The sequence below is a fragment of the Rousettus aegyptiacus genome, unplaced genomic scaffold (assembly GCF_014176215.1).
Source record: "Rousettus aegyptiacus isolate mRouAeg1 unplaced genomic scaffold, mRouAeg1.p scaffold_m13_p_7, whole genome shotgun sequence".
Taxonomy (NCBI): Eukaryota; Metazoa; Chordata; class Mammalia; order Chiroptera; family Pteropodidae; genus Rousettus; species Rousettus aegyptiacus.
Window position 1 is genome coordinate 17194550 of NW_023416310.1, and position 17126 is coordinate 17211675.

General features: G+C 34.4%; 1 protein-coding gene across 2 annotated transcripts in view; it reads left to right on the forward strand.

Moving 5' to 3' along the window:
• Positions 1-17126, forward strand: part of LCLAT1 (lysocardiolipin acyltransferase 1) — a 150521-nt gene that overhangs the window by 65590 nt on the left and 67805 nt on the right. For both annotated transcript variants that reach the window (XM_016136076.2, XM_016136075.2), the window contains exons 4-5: positions 9582-9728; positions 14609-14725. In XM_016136076.2, the coding sequence (XP_015991562.1) occupies positions 9582-9728; positions 14609-14725 (264 nt within the window). The remainder of the gene's footprint in view (positions 1-9581; positions 9729-14608; positions 14726-17126) is intronic.

Below are 17126 nucleotides of genomic sequence, written 5' to 3' on the forward strand. Positions count from 1 at the left end.
ACTAAAAAGATAAACTACTGAATATGAGAAGATATTTGCCAATGATACGTCAATAAGGGATTAATATAAAAAAAAATACAAGGAACTCATACAGCTTAACACCAATAAAACCCACAACTAATCCTATTAAAAAGTAGACAGAGAATCTGACCTTTTCTCCCAAGAGAACATACAGATGGCCAATAAATATATGAGAATGTGCTCAACATCACTAATCATCAGGGAAATGTGAATTAAAACCACAATAAACTATCACCTCACACCATTTAGAATAGCTAGCATCAACAAACAGCAAGTGTTGTTGAGGATGTGGAGAAACAGAACCCTTGTGTACTGCTGGTGGTATTGTAAATTGGTGCAGTTGCCATAGTGAAGAGTGTGGAGGTTCCTCAAAAAATTAAAAACAACTGCCACTGCTGGGAATTTATCTGAAGCAATCCAAAACACTAAGTTGAAACAATGTCTGCACCTCAATGTTCTTTGCAGCATTATTTCAATAGCCAAGATATGGAAGCAACCTAAGTGCCCATCGATAGACAATTAGATAAAGAAGCTGTGGTACACATACTCAATGGAATGTTACTCAGCCATAAAAAACAATGAAATCTTGCCATGTTAGACAATGTGGATGGGTGGACCCAGCGGGTATTATGCTAAGTGAAATAAGTCAGAGACAGATACCATATGATTTCACTTATATGTGGAATATAAAATATAAAATAAATGAACAAAACGGAAACAAACTCAGAGAACAAATTGATAGTCACTAGATGGGAGGGAGTGATGGGTGAAAAAGGTGAAGGGATTAAGAAGTACAAATTGGCAGTTACAAAATAGTCATGTGCTGTAAAGTACAACATAGGGAATATAGTCAATGATATTGTAATAACTGTACAGTGTCAGATGGGTATTAGACTTACTGGGTGATTACTTTGCGAGTTATATAAATGTAATTACTATGTCGTGTAACTGAAACTAATAAGATATTATATGTCCAGTGAAAATTTAAAAATTTAAAATGAAAATAAGTTATGTTAATTAGTATAATGTGAATTAAAGTTTTGGTATACTGAAATGAAAAACAAAAGCAATAGAAATGACACCATCTACTGCTAGCAAAAAAAAGAAGAAGAAGATATTAGAAGCTAAGATCAGAGCGCTGAGTATGCTGCTTCACTTTCCTATTACTGCTTGTACCCCAAATGGAGTGGCTTCAGCAACACACATTTACTGTTGCACAGTTCCGGAGGTCAGAAGTCTTATGTGGGTCTCGCTGGGCTAAAATCAAGCAAGGTCAGGACTGGCTTTTTTCTGTTGGCTCTATGTCGAATCTGTTTCTTTGACTTTTACAGCTTCTTTTGGACATACACACTCCTTGGCTCCCTTCCTCCACCTTCAAAACCATCATGGACCAGTTGAGTCCGGCTCACTTTGCATCATTCTGACACTGAGTCTTTTTCTACCTCTCTCAACCACTTTCAACGACCCTTGTGATTACATTGGGCCCACCAGGCTAATGTAGAGAAATCTCCCTATTTTAAATTCAGCTGATTAGCAACCTTAATTCTTCTTTGTTGTGTAACATATTCAGAGTTCTAGGAATTAAGATGTGGACATTTTTGTGGGGCTCATTTTGATTACCACATGCTGGTTGCTCTTGGCCCTCTCAAGCACAGAGCTAGTAATGTACTTAGCTTAGGAATCACTTTTGCAACAGGAATAGATATCTCAGATGGCAGTGCATCTAGAAAACAAATTAAATGGCAAATCTCATACAGTATGAAAGATTGGTTTGGTCCCACAATAGTGTGAACCCCCAAATTGTAATCACAACCAAGAACCTCATCTTGCTAACCAAACTCCATCGACAAACAGATATTTCGTCAATGTCAAGTCAGACTTTCCACTGTCTGTAGGTAGATATGCTATCTCTTTGTGGCGTCTAGTGAAACATGCAGTAGGGTGGTTTTATCCATTTTTCTCCATTCTGTGGTTTTTCAAGTTTGAAATTATATTTAAAATCAAGTTTGCTTTAGAATATTGAATTGCTTGCTCATGTTTTATACTTTGATTTCTGTCTTGTATTTCAGCACAGGTACATTTAAAGCCTAATGATACAGACATACGGCGACAGGATTATTGCAGGAAAAAGTCATAAAATTAATTGCCCCCCTCAATATTTTTAAAAGCCAGATCTTTCATGGAAGTTAATCATTTTAGAAGAGGGATGTAGAAAGCATTACATAATTTAAAATGTATATTCAAAGAAGTTAGAGTTTCCCTAACTTTGTGTAGCATTTAGTACCCTGATAGAGGTTGAAATTCTGAGAAATACAACTACTCGTTCTGGATCTATTTGTATAAATTAGGTTATATACACTTAGTAAATATAGCATTTGATTATGATCATGATGGGAGTTTATATAAAATTTGCACCTATTCATATTATCACTTTCATTTAATAGAGGCCTGTGGGTAGTAGCGTTTCCTTGGTTGCATCCACAACCTCTGCATTCAGGATTGAAAATACATTGAAGAAAATAGTTCACTTCTTCCATATTACTTTTTGTTTCTGGTGTTACATTTGTTGTCCTATAGTGGATGCCATAATGAATTAATGAATACCTAGACAAAAGTGATAAATCAGGTTAATCTTTGAAGTTCAGTTTTTAGAACACTAGGTGAGTACTGCAGATATTTTTATGATTGACTTAACTATATCCACCTACACTAAAATGAAAAAAGGATAAAAATAGTGGAAAGTGTTTACTTTTTATTGAGAAAGAATGCATAGTTAAAAATACCCTCGTGTAATTTTTTCCCCCAGCTACCTCTAAAACATGAGAAAAGAGAATTTAAGCCAAGGAAAACCAGGTTCTAAAATTATGGAATAGCTTTGAACAGTAGAGTATGCTCAGGATTGCTCTCATTTGCTTTGAGAGGGCAATGCCGATAACATAAGTGGGGTTCTGGAAAGAAGATAGTGGTAGCGATACCATGCCAGTATCCACAGAATCTATTTTTATAAACTTGCCAGACTTCCAGCCCTAGTCTGAGAAATTGAGATGATAGAATGTCCTGTAATGGAAAAGTATGGAAAAGACAAGTTATATAGCCTAATTTCAAATGACATGATCACTTACACTTTCATTTATCAGCCCATAGGTGTATGAAATAAGTCTCAGCAAAGCGTATATTTGAAGGTCTCAAGAATGTGAAGAAAAATCTAGGTATTGCTTTAAACATGAATTGCTTTAAACATGCTTTGATGGCAATGAAATGGGAAAAAACTCATGAGGTACTCCTGTGATTTTTCTGAAAGGGAGAAAAATGTTTTAAGCTAAAAGAAGTAAAAATTCCAAAGCATTAATGATGTGTAAATGGAAGGTGAGAAGGTAAAGGCACAATGGGGAAGAATCATATCTTCAGAGGAGAGGTTCAAGGGGCTGGCTGATACAGTCATTTCAGTTCCCTTTCTGGGATTTCTAAACATATTCAGAATATTAGAAAAGTTTTAAGGCGCAGCCTCACAGGTCTGCTGCTACTCCTTCCCCCAAAGAAGCAACAGATAATCTCACTTGGAATGGAGAAATACATTGTCTGTCAGTATTGTTCAGTGTAGGGTATCCTTTACAAATGTGAAGACAATGCGGAACATTTGAAGAAAAAATACAGCTTTATAGAGAATCCAGTACTAGAAAATGGAAAGTCTAACCTCTGAGGAATAGATAATTCTCTGAAGAGAATTTAAACTTTTTAACGAATACTTTTAGAGAGATTCAAGTATATATTGCAGAGAGGCTGTTTAGTACACTGGTTAAAAACATCAGCTTTGGAGCCAGACTGTCTGCATTTGAAACCTGGTTTTACCACTTCCTAGTTCTTTGAGTCTCAGTGTGCCTCAGTTTTCTCATCCATAAATAGGTTGTCTTGAAAATTAATTAATAAAAATTCATAGAACAGTACCAGGCACATAGTAATTTTAATAAATTTTTATTAAAATTATTACTTTTTGTATTTATTATAACATATTGCTGCTATTTGCCCATAAAATTTGGCTGCTATTAAAAAGAACCGATTATTAATCTTGGCATCAATTTGTAGACCAGACACAGCTGAAGATCAAATTATTGTGTTGGATGATCACACCAAAGGATTTTCCTTGAACACAACGTCAAATGAAAGGAGATTAAAAAGTATGAGAGGACAGATCCAGAATTTTTATAATTAAACATATTGGGGTGACACTGGTTAATAAAATTACGTAGGTTTCAAGTATGCAGTTCTATAGTACATCATCTATATATTGTATTGTGTGTTCACTGCCTAAAGGCTAATCTCCTTTCATTACAATATGTATGACCTCCTAGATTTGGAAGTCTTAACCTCTAACAGAAGTTCCAGAAAGAAAGGTTGAAAATGAAGAGGAGAAAAAGTAGATTTTCTTAAATAATGGAAGGAATATTCTCAATGTTAAAGAAAGACTTATGTTGGAAGAGTATACTAACTACTTGAAAGAATTAAATAAAAAGTTCCATACATACACTCATACTGGTGAAACTTCATAAAACCAAAGTTAAAGTCATTAATGCTTCTGTCAGACTTATTAGCCATGTTAGGTGATAGGAGACAGTGGAAAAATAGCTTTGAAATTCTGAGGGGAAATGATTTGGCATTTTGAATTCAATGTTGAGAACAAATACATTTCAGGAATGCAGACTCAGTTTTTTGAAAGCAATTCCTTCAGGAGGACTAATAGGAAGACATAGGTGCAGAAACAATGGTAAGCAAAAACGTCAACAAACTTAGAGTCAGGTCTAAATTAAAAATGCTTCTGTGGTGCATAAGGAATGTGTTATAATGATGGCAATTTGGAGGAACTATTAGATAGTTCTACCAATTTCAGAAGAGAGACAAGAGGACAGCATACTTTTTTTGTTTGAGGAGGATTATTGTTTGACTCAATGTTGATAGAATTATGTAAGTTTAAATGTCAAAAATGGAAAGGTGAAAAAATTTGAGGATGACTATTAAAAAAATAAGGTACATACAATTGCCAAACCAACACTGCAGTAGTGGGTAGCAAACTGTTTCTGTCAAGGACTAGTTACTAAATAAATATTTGAGGCTTAGCAGGTGCTACCGGCTCTTTTCTACCTATTCCATTCTGCTGTTGCAGCGCCAAAGCAGCCATAGACAGTGTGCATAAACAAACAGGTGCGGCCGAGTCCCAGTCAAACTTTGTTTATAAGCACTGAAATTGGAATTTAATTTTATTTTCATGTCTTGCAAAAGTCTTCTATGGGCCATACACCGGTAGATAGTGGGCTAGATTTGGTCTGTAGTTTACTGGCCTCTGCATTGCAGAACAAAGGAAGGGGGCAAAGAAAACCTAATTTTAGAAAGATAGGAAAAGGAAAAAAAGTTGAGAAAGGAGAGCAAGAAATCATAAAGAAGTATAACAAACAGGAAACATAAGTCAGGAAAAGAAAGAAAAAAAACAAGTTTTCCTAATAAATGCGAATGGAATAAACTTTTCCATTAAAGATAGATTCTCAGATTTGGGTATATCTTAAATGATTATAGGGTTCTAGATCACGATATGTCTATATTATAGAACAGTGCTACTTAAAAAGTGGGATTCATACAACAGTGCCAGTTTTCAAACTGTTATTGGTCTACTATAAGCACAGAACTAGAGTAGTTGGAAACTTTTTCAGTATTGTGACATTGTCATAACTTCCAAGTATGTGGTTATCTTTCTAGTAATTGATTAATTACAAAACCGTTACTGTCTAGTAATTACAAAACTATCAGTCAGTAATGGTTTGGAAATTAAAACCAGTAGACTGGTTTGAAAAACACTTTTCGAGAATACAGTGCAGGTATTAAAAAAATGAAGTAGATCCAAATGTATAGACATGTTAAAAAAAAAAAGAAATCATAGAATAGTATAAATGTGCAGTTTAATGTATATGTGTGTGTGTGTTTAAAAAAGCACCATATATGTAATGAATTTTTAAAATATAGAACAATTCACATCAAATTGTTAACCATGATTATAAAAAAATGTAATTGGTGGGATAGGGTTGAAGGACATGGTAATAAAGGAGTATTTTCATATTTTAGTCTATATACTTTAAAGTATATAATTTGTGTATATAGTGTATTGTTTGACTTATTTTTACAGCAATATGTTTTATTGTGTAATGTAGTACTTTTATTTAAATTAATAGTCTCGATCTTTTTGGTAAATGGTACTTGTGAGTTGAATATTCAAATGAAAAACAAGAACCTTTAACCTCTACCTTGCATAATATACAAAAATTTGAGAAAAATCATAAACCAAAATATGAAAGTAAAAATAAAGCTTCTAGAAGAATATATGGAACAGTGTCTTGACTTTGAAGTAGGTAAAGTCACGAAAAGCACCAAGCACAATGGAAAAGATTTATAAATTAGGCTTCATTAATACTACATATTAGGTTCATACCAAGATACTATTATGGGAGAGAACTTGCAAGCTACAGACTGAAGATATTTGGTATATATGTGAAACCTGGAATTACGTATTTTTTTGTGTGTGTGTTTATTTGATAAAGAACTTTGTATCCTACAAGTTAATAAGAAAAAGACAATCTCATTAAAAAAAAAAAATGGGCACAAAGTTTGAAGAGGTACTTCACAAAGAAGATATCCAGATGGACAATTTGTACATGAAAAGATTCTCAGCATCATTAATCATAGGGAAATGCAAATTAAAACTACTACACCTGGATTACAATGGCTAAAATTGAAAGGACTCATATAAGACCTAGTGTTGGTGAGGCTATAGGTAGAGCAATTAGAACTCCCATGCGTTGCTTGTGGGGTTGTCAGTTGGTACAACAGTGTTGAAAAACATGTTGTCTCCTGGACATACAGAAATCCTATGATGCAGCAGCTCCACTCCTGAATATTCACTCAAAAGAACTGAGCACTTATGTTCAACGAAAGACCAATACAAGAATATCCATATTAAGTTTATTCCTAATGGCCAAGAAATCTCTCAGGAGTGTAAGTTGTGTTATATTCAATGCAAAGAAGTAAATACTGCCACATGTAACAACAGGGATGAATCTTATTGACACAATATTGAGCAAAAGAAGCCAAAGACAAAAGAATAACTACTGTGTGATTTCATTTATATGATTTATGGCTAAAGAAGTCAGAATAATGGTTCTCTTTGGTGGGGGGTATTGACTGGCAGGGGAACCCATTCTGGTATGCTGGAAATGCTCCGTACTGTAATCTGGATAGTGGCCACACAGATATATGTAACAGTTTACACCTACACATTTAGTGTCTGCATAGTTTGCTATTAATACCTCGATAAAAATGGAAAAAAAAAAAAAACCTGACTCATTCTTTACCCTCTGATTTGAAATTTCTGTCATTATATACCAAATCTATAACACATTTAAAGGCCTTTCTCTAAGTCTTGCATTCTTTTTCATTTGTCAAAACAGATATACTGTTCTGATTTAATTATTGTCGCTTCATAATATATACTTAATGAATATGTTTAATGTATGAATCTTTCCTACTATTCTATTCCAAAATTATCTTAGATATTCTCACCTCTTATTAAAGATAATCTTTGGAATCAAATAGTCGAATTATCACACACCCTCATGCTACTGGAATTTTTATTGCAATTACATGGAACTAATAAATTTGGAGATCACCGCCATGTGGGTTGAGTTCCGAAACATTGTACGTCTCACTCGCCATTTTCTCCCAGTTGTGTAGTTGTCTTCCTGTGGTGTCTGCAGGGATTTTTGTTTGTTTGTTTCCATTTTTGGTTCGCTATTGTAGATGGGAACTTTGTTATATTTTTGTTACTTGATATAATATTCTTGATATAGTAATGGAACTTCTTAATCTCCATAATAGCTATTATTTATTAAATACTCTGTACTAAATAATCTTATTTACTTCTTATAATAGCCCCTATCTGGTAAATACTGTTATAATATTATGTTCATTTTTACGTTTGGGGTCAATGAGGGACAAAGGCTAACAGCTTAACAGCTTATTTTTGGTGGAGCTATGATTCTAACCCAGGTGATCTCACTCCAGAGTTACACGCCTGCAAATACCGCACTATTGGCCTAGGTTTCTTCATGTGAATGGGGAGAGATGTGTGGGAGGGTCAAGTGTGGTATCAAGTCCAGTACTGATGGATATGACTGACAATACAGTGAGTGAATAGTAATTGGATACATACCAGCAAGACCTATACTAAAGTGAATTTTTTGTATGTGCTTATTTATATTTGTAGAATACAGTATCCTAGTTTGGACCTGTAGTTGTACAGTTTCTTAAGTCATTAAAAGTGATTTAATTACAATTTTCTATGTTCTCAGGGTACTGTCGTATTTACCAAATGATGATAGTTGTCATTTTAGTTGTGTTCTTTGTTTGCAAGCGCTACCGCTCATCCCCTCCAGTTACAATAGTGAAAGTATATTGTAAGGATGCATGTGGCAGTAAGGGAGAGGGACTCTCGGGGATATTCAGGAGGTAGATCCACAGACTGGCCAGCACTTGTAGAGATTAAAACTGTATTATCCTGAATCACAATAAGGTGTAGGCACCTCAGCAGCTAGAGTTTCAGTTGTTCACTACAGTATGGTATCTTTATCTTGCTTCAGCCTCTGCTCTCTCTATTATCTGCTTTTTTTTTTTTTTTTTGTCCATCCATTTGCATTTATATTACCAACTTGTATTCTCCATGGTCCCAGGTCAAATTTCTGAGAACATTTGATTGACCAGGATAGTTACTGTGTTTGGGCTAAGAGTTTTATGCTTCACAGACTACTGAAATGACTTTAGGTTGGCCGCCTTAAGTCAGATATTTACTACAGCATTTCTAGTCATTTCGGGGCAGAGAGTAATGGCCAGTTGGATAACACATGACTCGTGCAGGGCTACTTCTTCAGTTACAAGATTGATTTACCCTGGAGAAAGGGACGTAATCACAGTGTATACTCTCATTAATGTGTTTAATAGCCATTGCATATTTTCCCTTTTAAATAAAACCTAAAGAAGTGGCTAGCCTTGAAAATAGTTGAATTTAAAGATTGAGTAGTACAGAAAAGGGAATATTAAAGTGTGCTTGTATACGTGACTTGAGAATAACCCTTTGCTTACTGCATTAAGCCTGACAACACATAGTTGTATGTCTCTTGTAGGTAGCTTTGTTAAAATGTCCAGTTAGTTAGGATTGTTAAAACTTTGGATGAGTTACTGATAAATATTAGAGAAGTTTTTTTCCCCTTGATATTTTAATATCTAGTTTTGTCTTGAAAAGAGGTTTTTGAGAATTTTGCAAACCCCAGCCAGATTTTAGCAAACTAAGAATATTCTCTAGTATATGTGTTATTTAACCCAAAATCGGTGCTGACTTTTAGGTATATCATGAGATGCTCAATATGATAGTAAATTATTTGTAGTAAAACAACAACAAAAAATACATTCAATAATATATGGATATTGGCAATAAAATTGTATGTAAATACTTGTTTGATTGATCCTAGGTTGGGCCATGCAGGCTGCTGCCTATATCTTCATTCATAGGAAATGGAAGGATGACAAGAGCCATTTTGAAGACATGATTGGCTATTTTTGTGATATCCGTGAACCGCTTCAACTCCTCATATTCCCAGAAGGGACTGATCTCACAGGTAAGGTAGCCTGGGTTTGGATCATAGAATTTTAAAACATAAATGAACTTAGGCGTCATCTAGTCTAAACTTATTTCTCAAAATAAAGTAACCGAACACCAACAAGATTAATATCCCACCCCTAAAGTCACCTAGTTAATTAGTAACATATTAGAAGCCAGCACTCTTGGTGTCCAGCCCATAGAATTTGTGATGGGCAATCCCAGGAGATCAGTATTATTTATACTTTATATTTATAGAGCTTTATATTTTGAGTCAGTATATTTTGAGTCTCAGTATATATTTTAAATATCAGCACAAAAACTCTGAAAAGCCAAAACAATCTTGAGAAAGAGGAATAAAGCCTGATTTTAAGATCCCCTTGTTCTTTATATTCTCTGTCCTCTTCCAAGACGCATATTTACCTCTTAGACCCTTTTTTCCTCAACTTCTTTCCTATAAGAAAAGGATCTGAGAGTCACCAATTTTATTTATTGTTGATTTAAATTAATATGTTGCCTTTCTCCTGGTATTTTAAAGCTATATCTGTATTATAAGCTGGAGGGGACACAGGAAGACATATTTGGGACTTTTAGCCTTCCCAGATATCAGACTACATAGGCCAAGAATGCCAGTGGATCTCGAGGAATTCTTTAAAAGATGAAAAACAAAATATGGTCTTTCATCCTTACTAAATCAGTGGTTTTCACATTTTTTTAACCACAGGTAATTTTTTGTTGAGGAAGCCTTCTTTTACAGTTTAGGATTTAAAACAGACTGAAGTGCTGCTCTGGTTGGACATCAGTGAGGGTAGGAAGTGGGTAGCTTGGCCAGGAAGCAGTTCTACAGAATTTTGTGATCCAAAAGAGCAAAATTTTAAAACTTTTAATGCCCTGGTTACTTCAAGTAAGATACAGAAGACTTCGAGAAGGATCCAGTGGATGAAGGTCTGGTGTACAAGGGAAGACAGACTGAAGCAGGATAGAACTGAAATCTAAACATCACAAATAGTATGGAGAGATGGAACATGAACTTATCTTCCAAATCCAATACCAGAACATGGCAAGTAGGAGCCGCTGAGAGGGGCAGCCCATAGAGCTTAGAGAGTAGAGCATGTAGATGAACATACTGATGCACTCTCTGGTCATAGTACCTTATGGAACCAGTACCCCAAAAGAGTTCAGAGAAAAAATACAAATTATAGAACTATTTAAATAAGTGGATAGGTGACTAAGCCATAATATGACAATAAAGGAAATTAAGGTATTTTGGGAAACATTTACTGGTGATAGCAAGTAAGAGATCTTTGGCTCATCTATTGCAGATGGAACTCAACTAAATGAGCCACGGCAACTTTTATATACTAGTCCTATATACTAAAATATGTGCTTACTGTATAGTATACGTTTCATTTTTATAGATAACATTTTAAAAGTAGTTAGATCACTTAAGATAATTTGGCTGCACATGATTAAACTTGAAAATATATTGTAAGTTTTTAGTTGATTAATTACTAAACTATCATTGAGAAATAATGGACAGCCGTATTTAAATTTATAATAATTAGAATGAATACTTAGAGTATTAAAATATCAGCTATATTAGAGTGTCAGTTACTGAAATGATTTATATTTGTGAATGCCGCAATGTGCACTAAAGAATGGCAGCTGTGGAAGTTACTTACTAATTAAAAGCCGATGGAGGGAAAGCTCACAGGTGGCTGCTGTTCTGGCGCGGTTAGTGTTGAGGTGCTTGTGCGTTAGACCTGCAGAGCCCACACTACAGGTATTTAAAACTTATTTCAGCTGGTATTCTTTCTCAAGTGTCTTTTTTAGGTGATGAACTTAACATGTAGTTGCATATTTTCAAGGTCCAGAGTACTCACCATTACATGATGTTGTTGCATTTTTTTTTAGAAGTTAAAATGATGTATACATTTTTAAAGCCAACTTGCAAAAGCCAGGCTATTTGCCAATAGAGAAAATAGACTGATCCTGAAGTTTTAGAAAGGTTTTGGTTTAAAAAAAGTAGTATTATACAAATACTCATGAGTTGGGATAAATGTTTTTTTTTTTTTAAGTAGGCTACTAGAATACTTGAAAAAGTCTTAATCCAAAAGTGCTTTAAATTAACTACAATTAACTTTATATTGCTCTTTAAGTTCTGAATCCAGCTTGTTTGCAGATTTTCAAATTAGTGCTTTTAAATGTAACTACATATATTCTATCTTCATATGTTATTTCTGATTATAACTTTTTTCTTGCTTATGGAAGTAATTTATGTTAATTTGGGGGAAATTTAGAAATATAGAAGGGAGTACAAGAATTACTCTAATTCTACTGCCCCTAAAGAAACACCATTCTAATTTGGCTCCATTGTTTTTGTGTCATTTTTGTCACACACACACACACACACACATACATAGGCATATATATATATGTGCGTGTGCATATAAACATATATATACTTGTAAACAAAATTGGGAAATTAGAATTACAGTTTTCCTTGTATTTAATGTTATAATCTCTCACATCATTATTCTTTGAAAACATGTTTTAAAGATTCAGTAGTTTTATATTATTGGTTTGTTAGGATTGTCTCAAAAAATAGAACTAAACGGATTGTGTGTGTGTGTATGTGTGTGTGTGTGTATTTGTATACACACGCAGAGAGAGAGACAGAGAGAGGTAGGGAGAGAGATTGAGACATGAGGCCCACTCACATTATGGAGGGTAATCTGCTTTAAGCCTACTGATTTAAATATTAATCTCATCAAAAGATACCTTCACAGAAATATCTAGAGTAATGTTTGACCACGTATTTGGGCATCATGGCCTAGCCAATTTGATGCAGAAAATTAACCATCACAATTGATATAATTTTGGGTTCTATTTCCCTGATTTAGAAAAGACAGATTTTCTAGGTTTTAACAATTATAGCATTACATGCAATTAAACAGCCTTGTACATAAAACGTTTTCATTTAATAAATTACGAGTGCCTGGAGTTTTATATCCTGAAGTCCCCACTGTTATGAAGCTTAAATTCTGAAGAAAAGTAGATAAAAAACTAATGTTAATAAAAGCATGTCAGGTATTCATAAATCCTGTGCAGAAAATAAACATAAGGAGAGTAATAGAAGATGGTAGCTATTTTATATAAGATAGTTAGAGAAAGCCCTTTAAGTTTTTATTTAAGTGGAGACTAAGCGAACAACGTAGAAAATCATGCAGCTATCGGGGTAGCAGGCATTCTGAGTGGAGGGAAAAACACATGCACAGACCCCGAGGTGGGAACATGCCTGGCTGGTTTGAGAACAGCAAAGTGGCCATGATGCCCAGATACTGTCGGCCCCCTGGAGTGGAAGGAGTGCCAGCACTGGAGCGTTACGGGGAGTGAGCTGACCAGACAGGCCGCTGCGGTCGGAAAGCGGGATGGATGCCTGTGCAGTTACTAATAGCCACAGCGTCGGTAGATGAAGTGGGGGTGGGAGCAATCATCCGCATCTCTGATCTCTCTGGGTCTCTGATTACGTCTACCTTCCCACATCGTAACTGCATTTTAGAACTACTTATGCTTACATCCACATTCTGCAACAGAGTTCAGTTTTGTCTCCAGTTTCCCCAAAGTCTGCGAATAACTAGAAGAGCAAAGAGAAGTTAGCTACGCATCACTGTAGGGTCCCTGGGCTTCGTCATCCCGTGTAAGGTCCTGCCAGCTGTCAGTAAAATAAGGGTTTTGTAGTCCCCGTGTCCAGGATATTCTCCCCAAATGAATGTGAAAGATGCCTATTCCTGTTCATGTTTAGAGCCTTTACTTTTGCCTTGCTGGGGCATCTGTGGGTATTTAGTTCTTTGACTCAATTCCTCATTTACATATTAAATAAAAGTAACATCTTTTATAGGAGTGTTCTTTGAATATTTTCAATCCATCTGTTTTTTGGTGGGTTTTTTTTTTTTTTTTTTTGAGGTTTTTGAGTACTCCATGGTCTTAAATTTACTCCTAGGAAAAGTTGTATTTTTACATATAGGTTTTTTTCTTTGTGACTTGGAATAGTCTATAAATTTCAGGATGCAGCTGAGGATTGCAGGTTCTAAATATCTGCTGTCATCGAAAGCATTTCATGATCTCCCCCAGGACGTAAGCCAGATTCCGAATGCTTTACTTTTTCCAAATATATTTGCTGAATAATGGGTTTGGTACTTCTTGGAACTTATGAAGTTACCTCATGGAATGGAAAATGAAGTTTTTGCCAACAATTGGAACATATACTTGACTCTGTAACTATATTCCGCCAAACCATGTTCAGATGTTTGTACATCATCACGTGTCTGTTCTGTTGTGGAGTGGTTTTGGTTAGTGATATTAGCATGCTCTGTGTCTGAGCAAGGCAGATATTTCACTTTGTGTTGAAGCCCTAAATTATTGGGTTAAAAAAAATGTTGATCTGATATATATGACAGATTGCTAGGTATTTCCTTTGGATATTGGAATCCTTATGTTTTATTACCACTTTATCTTATTATATTTTAGTATTTCAGTTTTTATTATTGAAAAGACTGAAACTTAGTTTACTAGGATTTTGTTCGTATTTCAGTTTTCATTGTGTATTTACTGTTTTATGAAATCTCTTAAAGAATTTTAAAGGTTCGAATATGAATTTATAAACTGCTATAAAAAGTCTATTGATAGCTTAGCATAAAAATTTCAGAATTTCAATAAATAGGATCTTTACTAGGTATTTACTAAAGCGTTTATATCTTCTCATTTGACTCAGTGTACTACTATATTCAATAGTTGCAGAAAAATTAGCTGCCACTTTTATTAAAGAAATTCTGTACTAGTTCCTATCCTCACTTTATCTTCATTTTATGGCTTCTAATATTCTGTTGTTTTGTTTAGAAAAAAGCAAGGCTCAAAGTAATGATTTTGCTGAAAAGAATGGACTCCAGAAATTTGAATATGTCTTACAACCAAGAACTACAGGCTTTACCTTTGTAGTAGACCATCTCAGAGAAGGTAAGCACCCATCTCAAAGTATACTTTATGTAAGTGGCAAAAATAGCTAAAAAATATAGACCTTTTGAATTTACAAGCACTTTTTCATGTTTTATTTCAAGAAATGAAATATTATATTTTTACATTACGTTGACCCTATGTGTTAAAATGTTTTATTTTATATTCTTTAGAAATATAAAAGATATCTTTGTAAAAAAACATTTCTCCCCTTTTTTGGAATACACAGAAAATAATATACTATTAGAACATCATTCTATTTTTAGATGTTTCTTAAATCAGCAAAACTGTCTTGAGAGTATCTTGTTACTTATACTATAGTTCTTTATAGCTTAAAATATGTTTTAACATTCACCTTTGCATTCACTCCAGCAAATGACTCTGGTTAGTAGGAAGGCACTTACTAGTTAAATAGAACGGGCATCTAGGATAGTGCATCAGTTGTTGTAGGTCAGGGGTAGACCCTTATTCTTCTGCTTCCTAGTTTGTAGCCCATACTGCTAACTACCTCACACGTCTGTTGAAGGGCCTATGGGGACAAAGTGATTCCACTGACAATATCATACCCAACACCCATTATTTAAATGTTTACATTTTGATATTCTTATGTAATTAAACCAATTGTTTTATTATAGCTGCATATTTATATTTTTATGTATTCATATACACATGTGTACATACAAATAGTACACATATAGATATATTTGAAAAACTACCCAGAAACATGCTGAAGTGTTAATTTTATAGGAATAATTCAAAGTCCAGCCACCTAGCAGAAGAAAAATCTTGTTTGCACGTTTCTATTCTCTACTCTGATTTCTAGCAAGTCATATTGTCTAATGGTGACATCTATGACAAATTATCACCTTCATCTGGTAATTGCTACATTATCACAAAACTGCTTGTTCCTAACATGAAAGACCTTGGAACATTATGTAAGTATAAAGTTCTTGCTTCTTTTTGTGAATGACATCATTGTTATTTCTTTAGCATTTAAAATGCTTTAAGATACAAAGTATAACCTCAGTTAATAAACTCTGCCAAGGTGAAGCATCTTAACAATAAATTACCCATGGTTTTAAAGAAATGCACCTTCAATCCAAAATCACATTATAAACCGAAAATATTAGCTTAGCTTAGCTTGCTTTTGGAATTCTGTTATAACTAATATGGAAGGGACTCATGGGCTTGATGGTTCTGTCGTATATTGAATAGTGAGTGTCCATCTACCCATAGAAGCTCATGGGGAAGGCAGTTCTTTTCGCCCATAGAATGGGAGAGGGAAGCATTGAGACAATTAAACAGTGATTTTATTTTTAACTTTTTTTCTATCATGGTACCACTTACTGTGGCTTCCAGTTCAGACTCTCCCTTCTCATTCAACAATATGTCTTTTATTTCCTCACATAATCTGTGAATTTATAGTATTTAATGATTTCTGACATCATGGAATATATTCATCTACTGGATTTCTCTGTTAATACAAGCATGATTTTGGAATACATCTTTTGCTAATAAAGATCTGAGTGTAGGCAGGGTACTTGAGAGATTATTTTATAATGGATAAAGATATATCAATAGAGCTCTGTTCTAAAATCTGGAAAATATGTTAGTAGCAAGCTGATTTATAACTTCAGGGAATTTGTATTACTTAGTCATCATGCAGAGTGCTAGTCAACAACCACAGTATATGATTTTTCCTGCCAGAACTGGCAGCTGATTTCCTCCCTCTTTATGTCAGTAAAAAAGAGAAACATAGTTAGATGATTCCATTTGCTTCAGCTAGAAAAATAGATGATTCCATTTATTTCAGTCAGAAAAGTAGAAGGGGACCTCTTAATAATGGAAATAAGAAATATGGTGGTGATGATTATAACAGCAGCTAACATTTATTATTGGCTACGTACTAGGCATTATGCTAAGTGTTCTGTCAATTAATCCTCACGACAACCCTACGTGGTAGTTACATTATTAATATTTAACTTGTAGGGCAAATTGAAGCAGAAATTGAGGTGAAGAAGCTCATCAAAATTATTGGAATGTGGTTTATCTGACTGAATAGCCATGCTCTCTCTACCGTAACTTGGTGCCTTTTGTATTTGTAGTGTGAATTTTGTTAATAAAGCACCTTTTTAACAATAGTGATCTGGATGGTTTTCTTCAAGAAATATTTTTAAAAAGAAGAAAAGGCTAAATGGCCAGATCATGGAGAGATAGTGGTGTCAAGTGAAAATGAAAAAGTTTCATTAAGAATCAGGGGTGAAGAGGATCTTAGAATTCATCTAGGCCAGAGTATTCTTTTAGAAAAGGATTCTAACTCAGACAGGGCTCAGCACAACCTTCTGACCTTTAGGCACCTGAGATCTTTTGCTATTCAATTTGAAAAAGAAGCTTACTGTTAAAA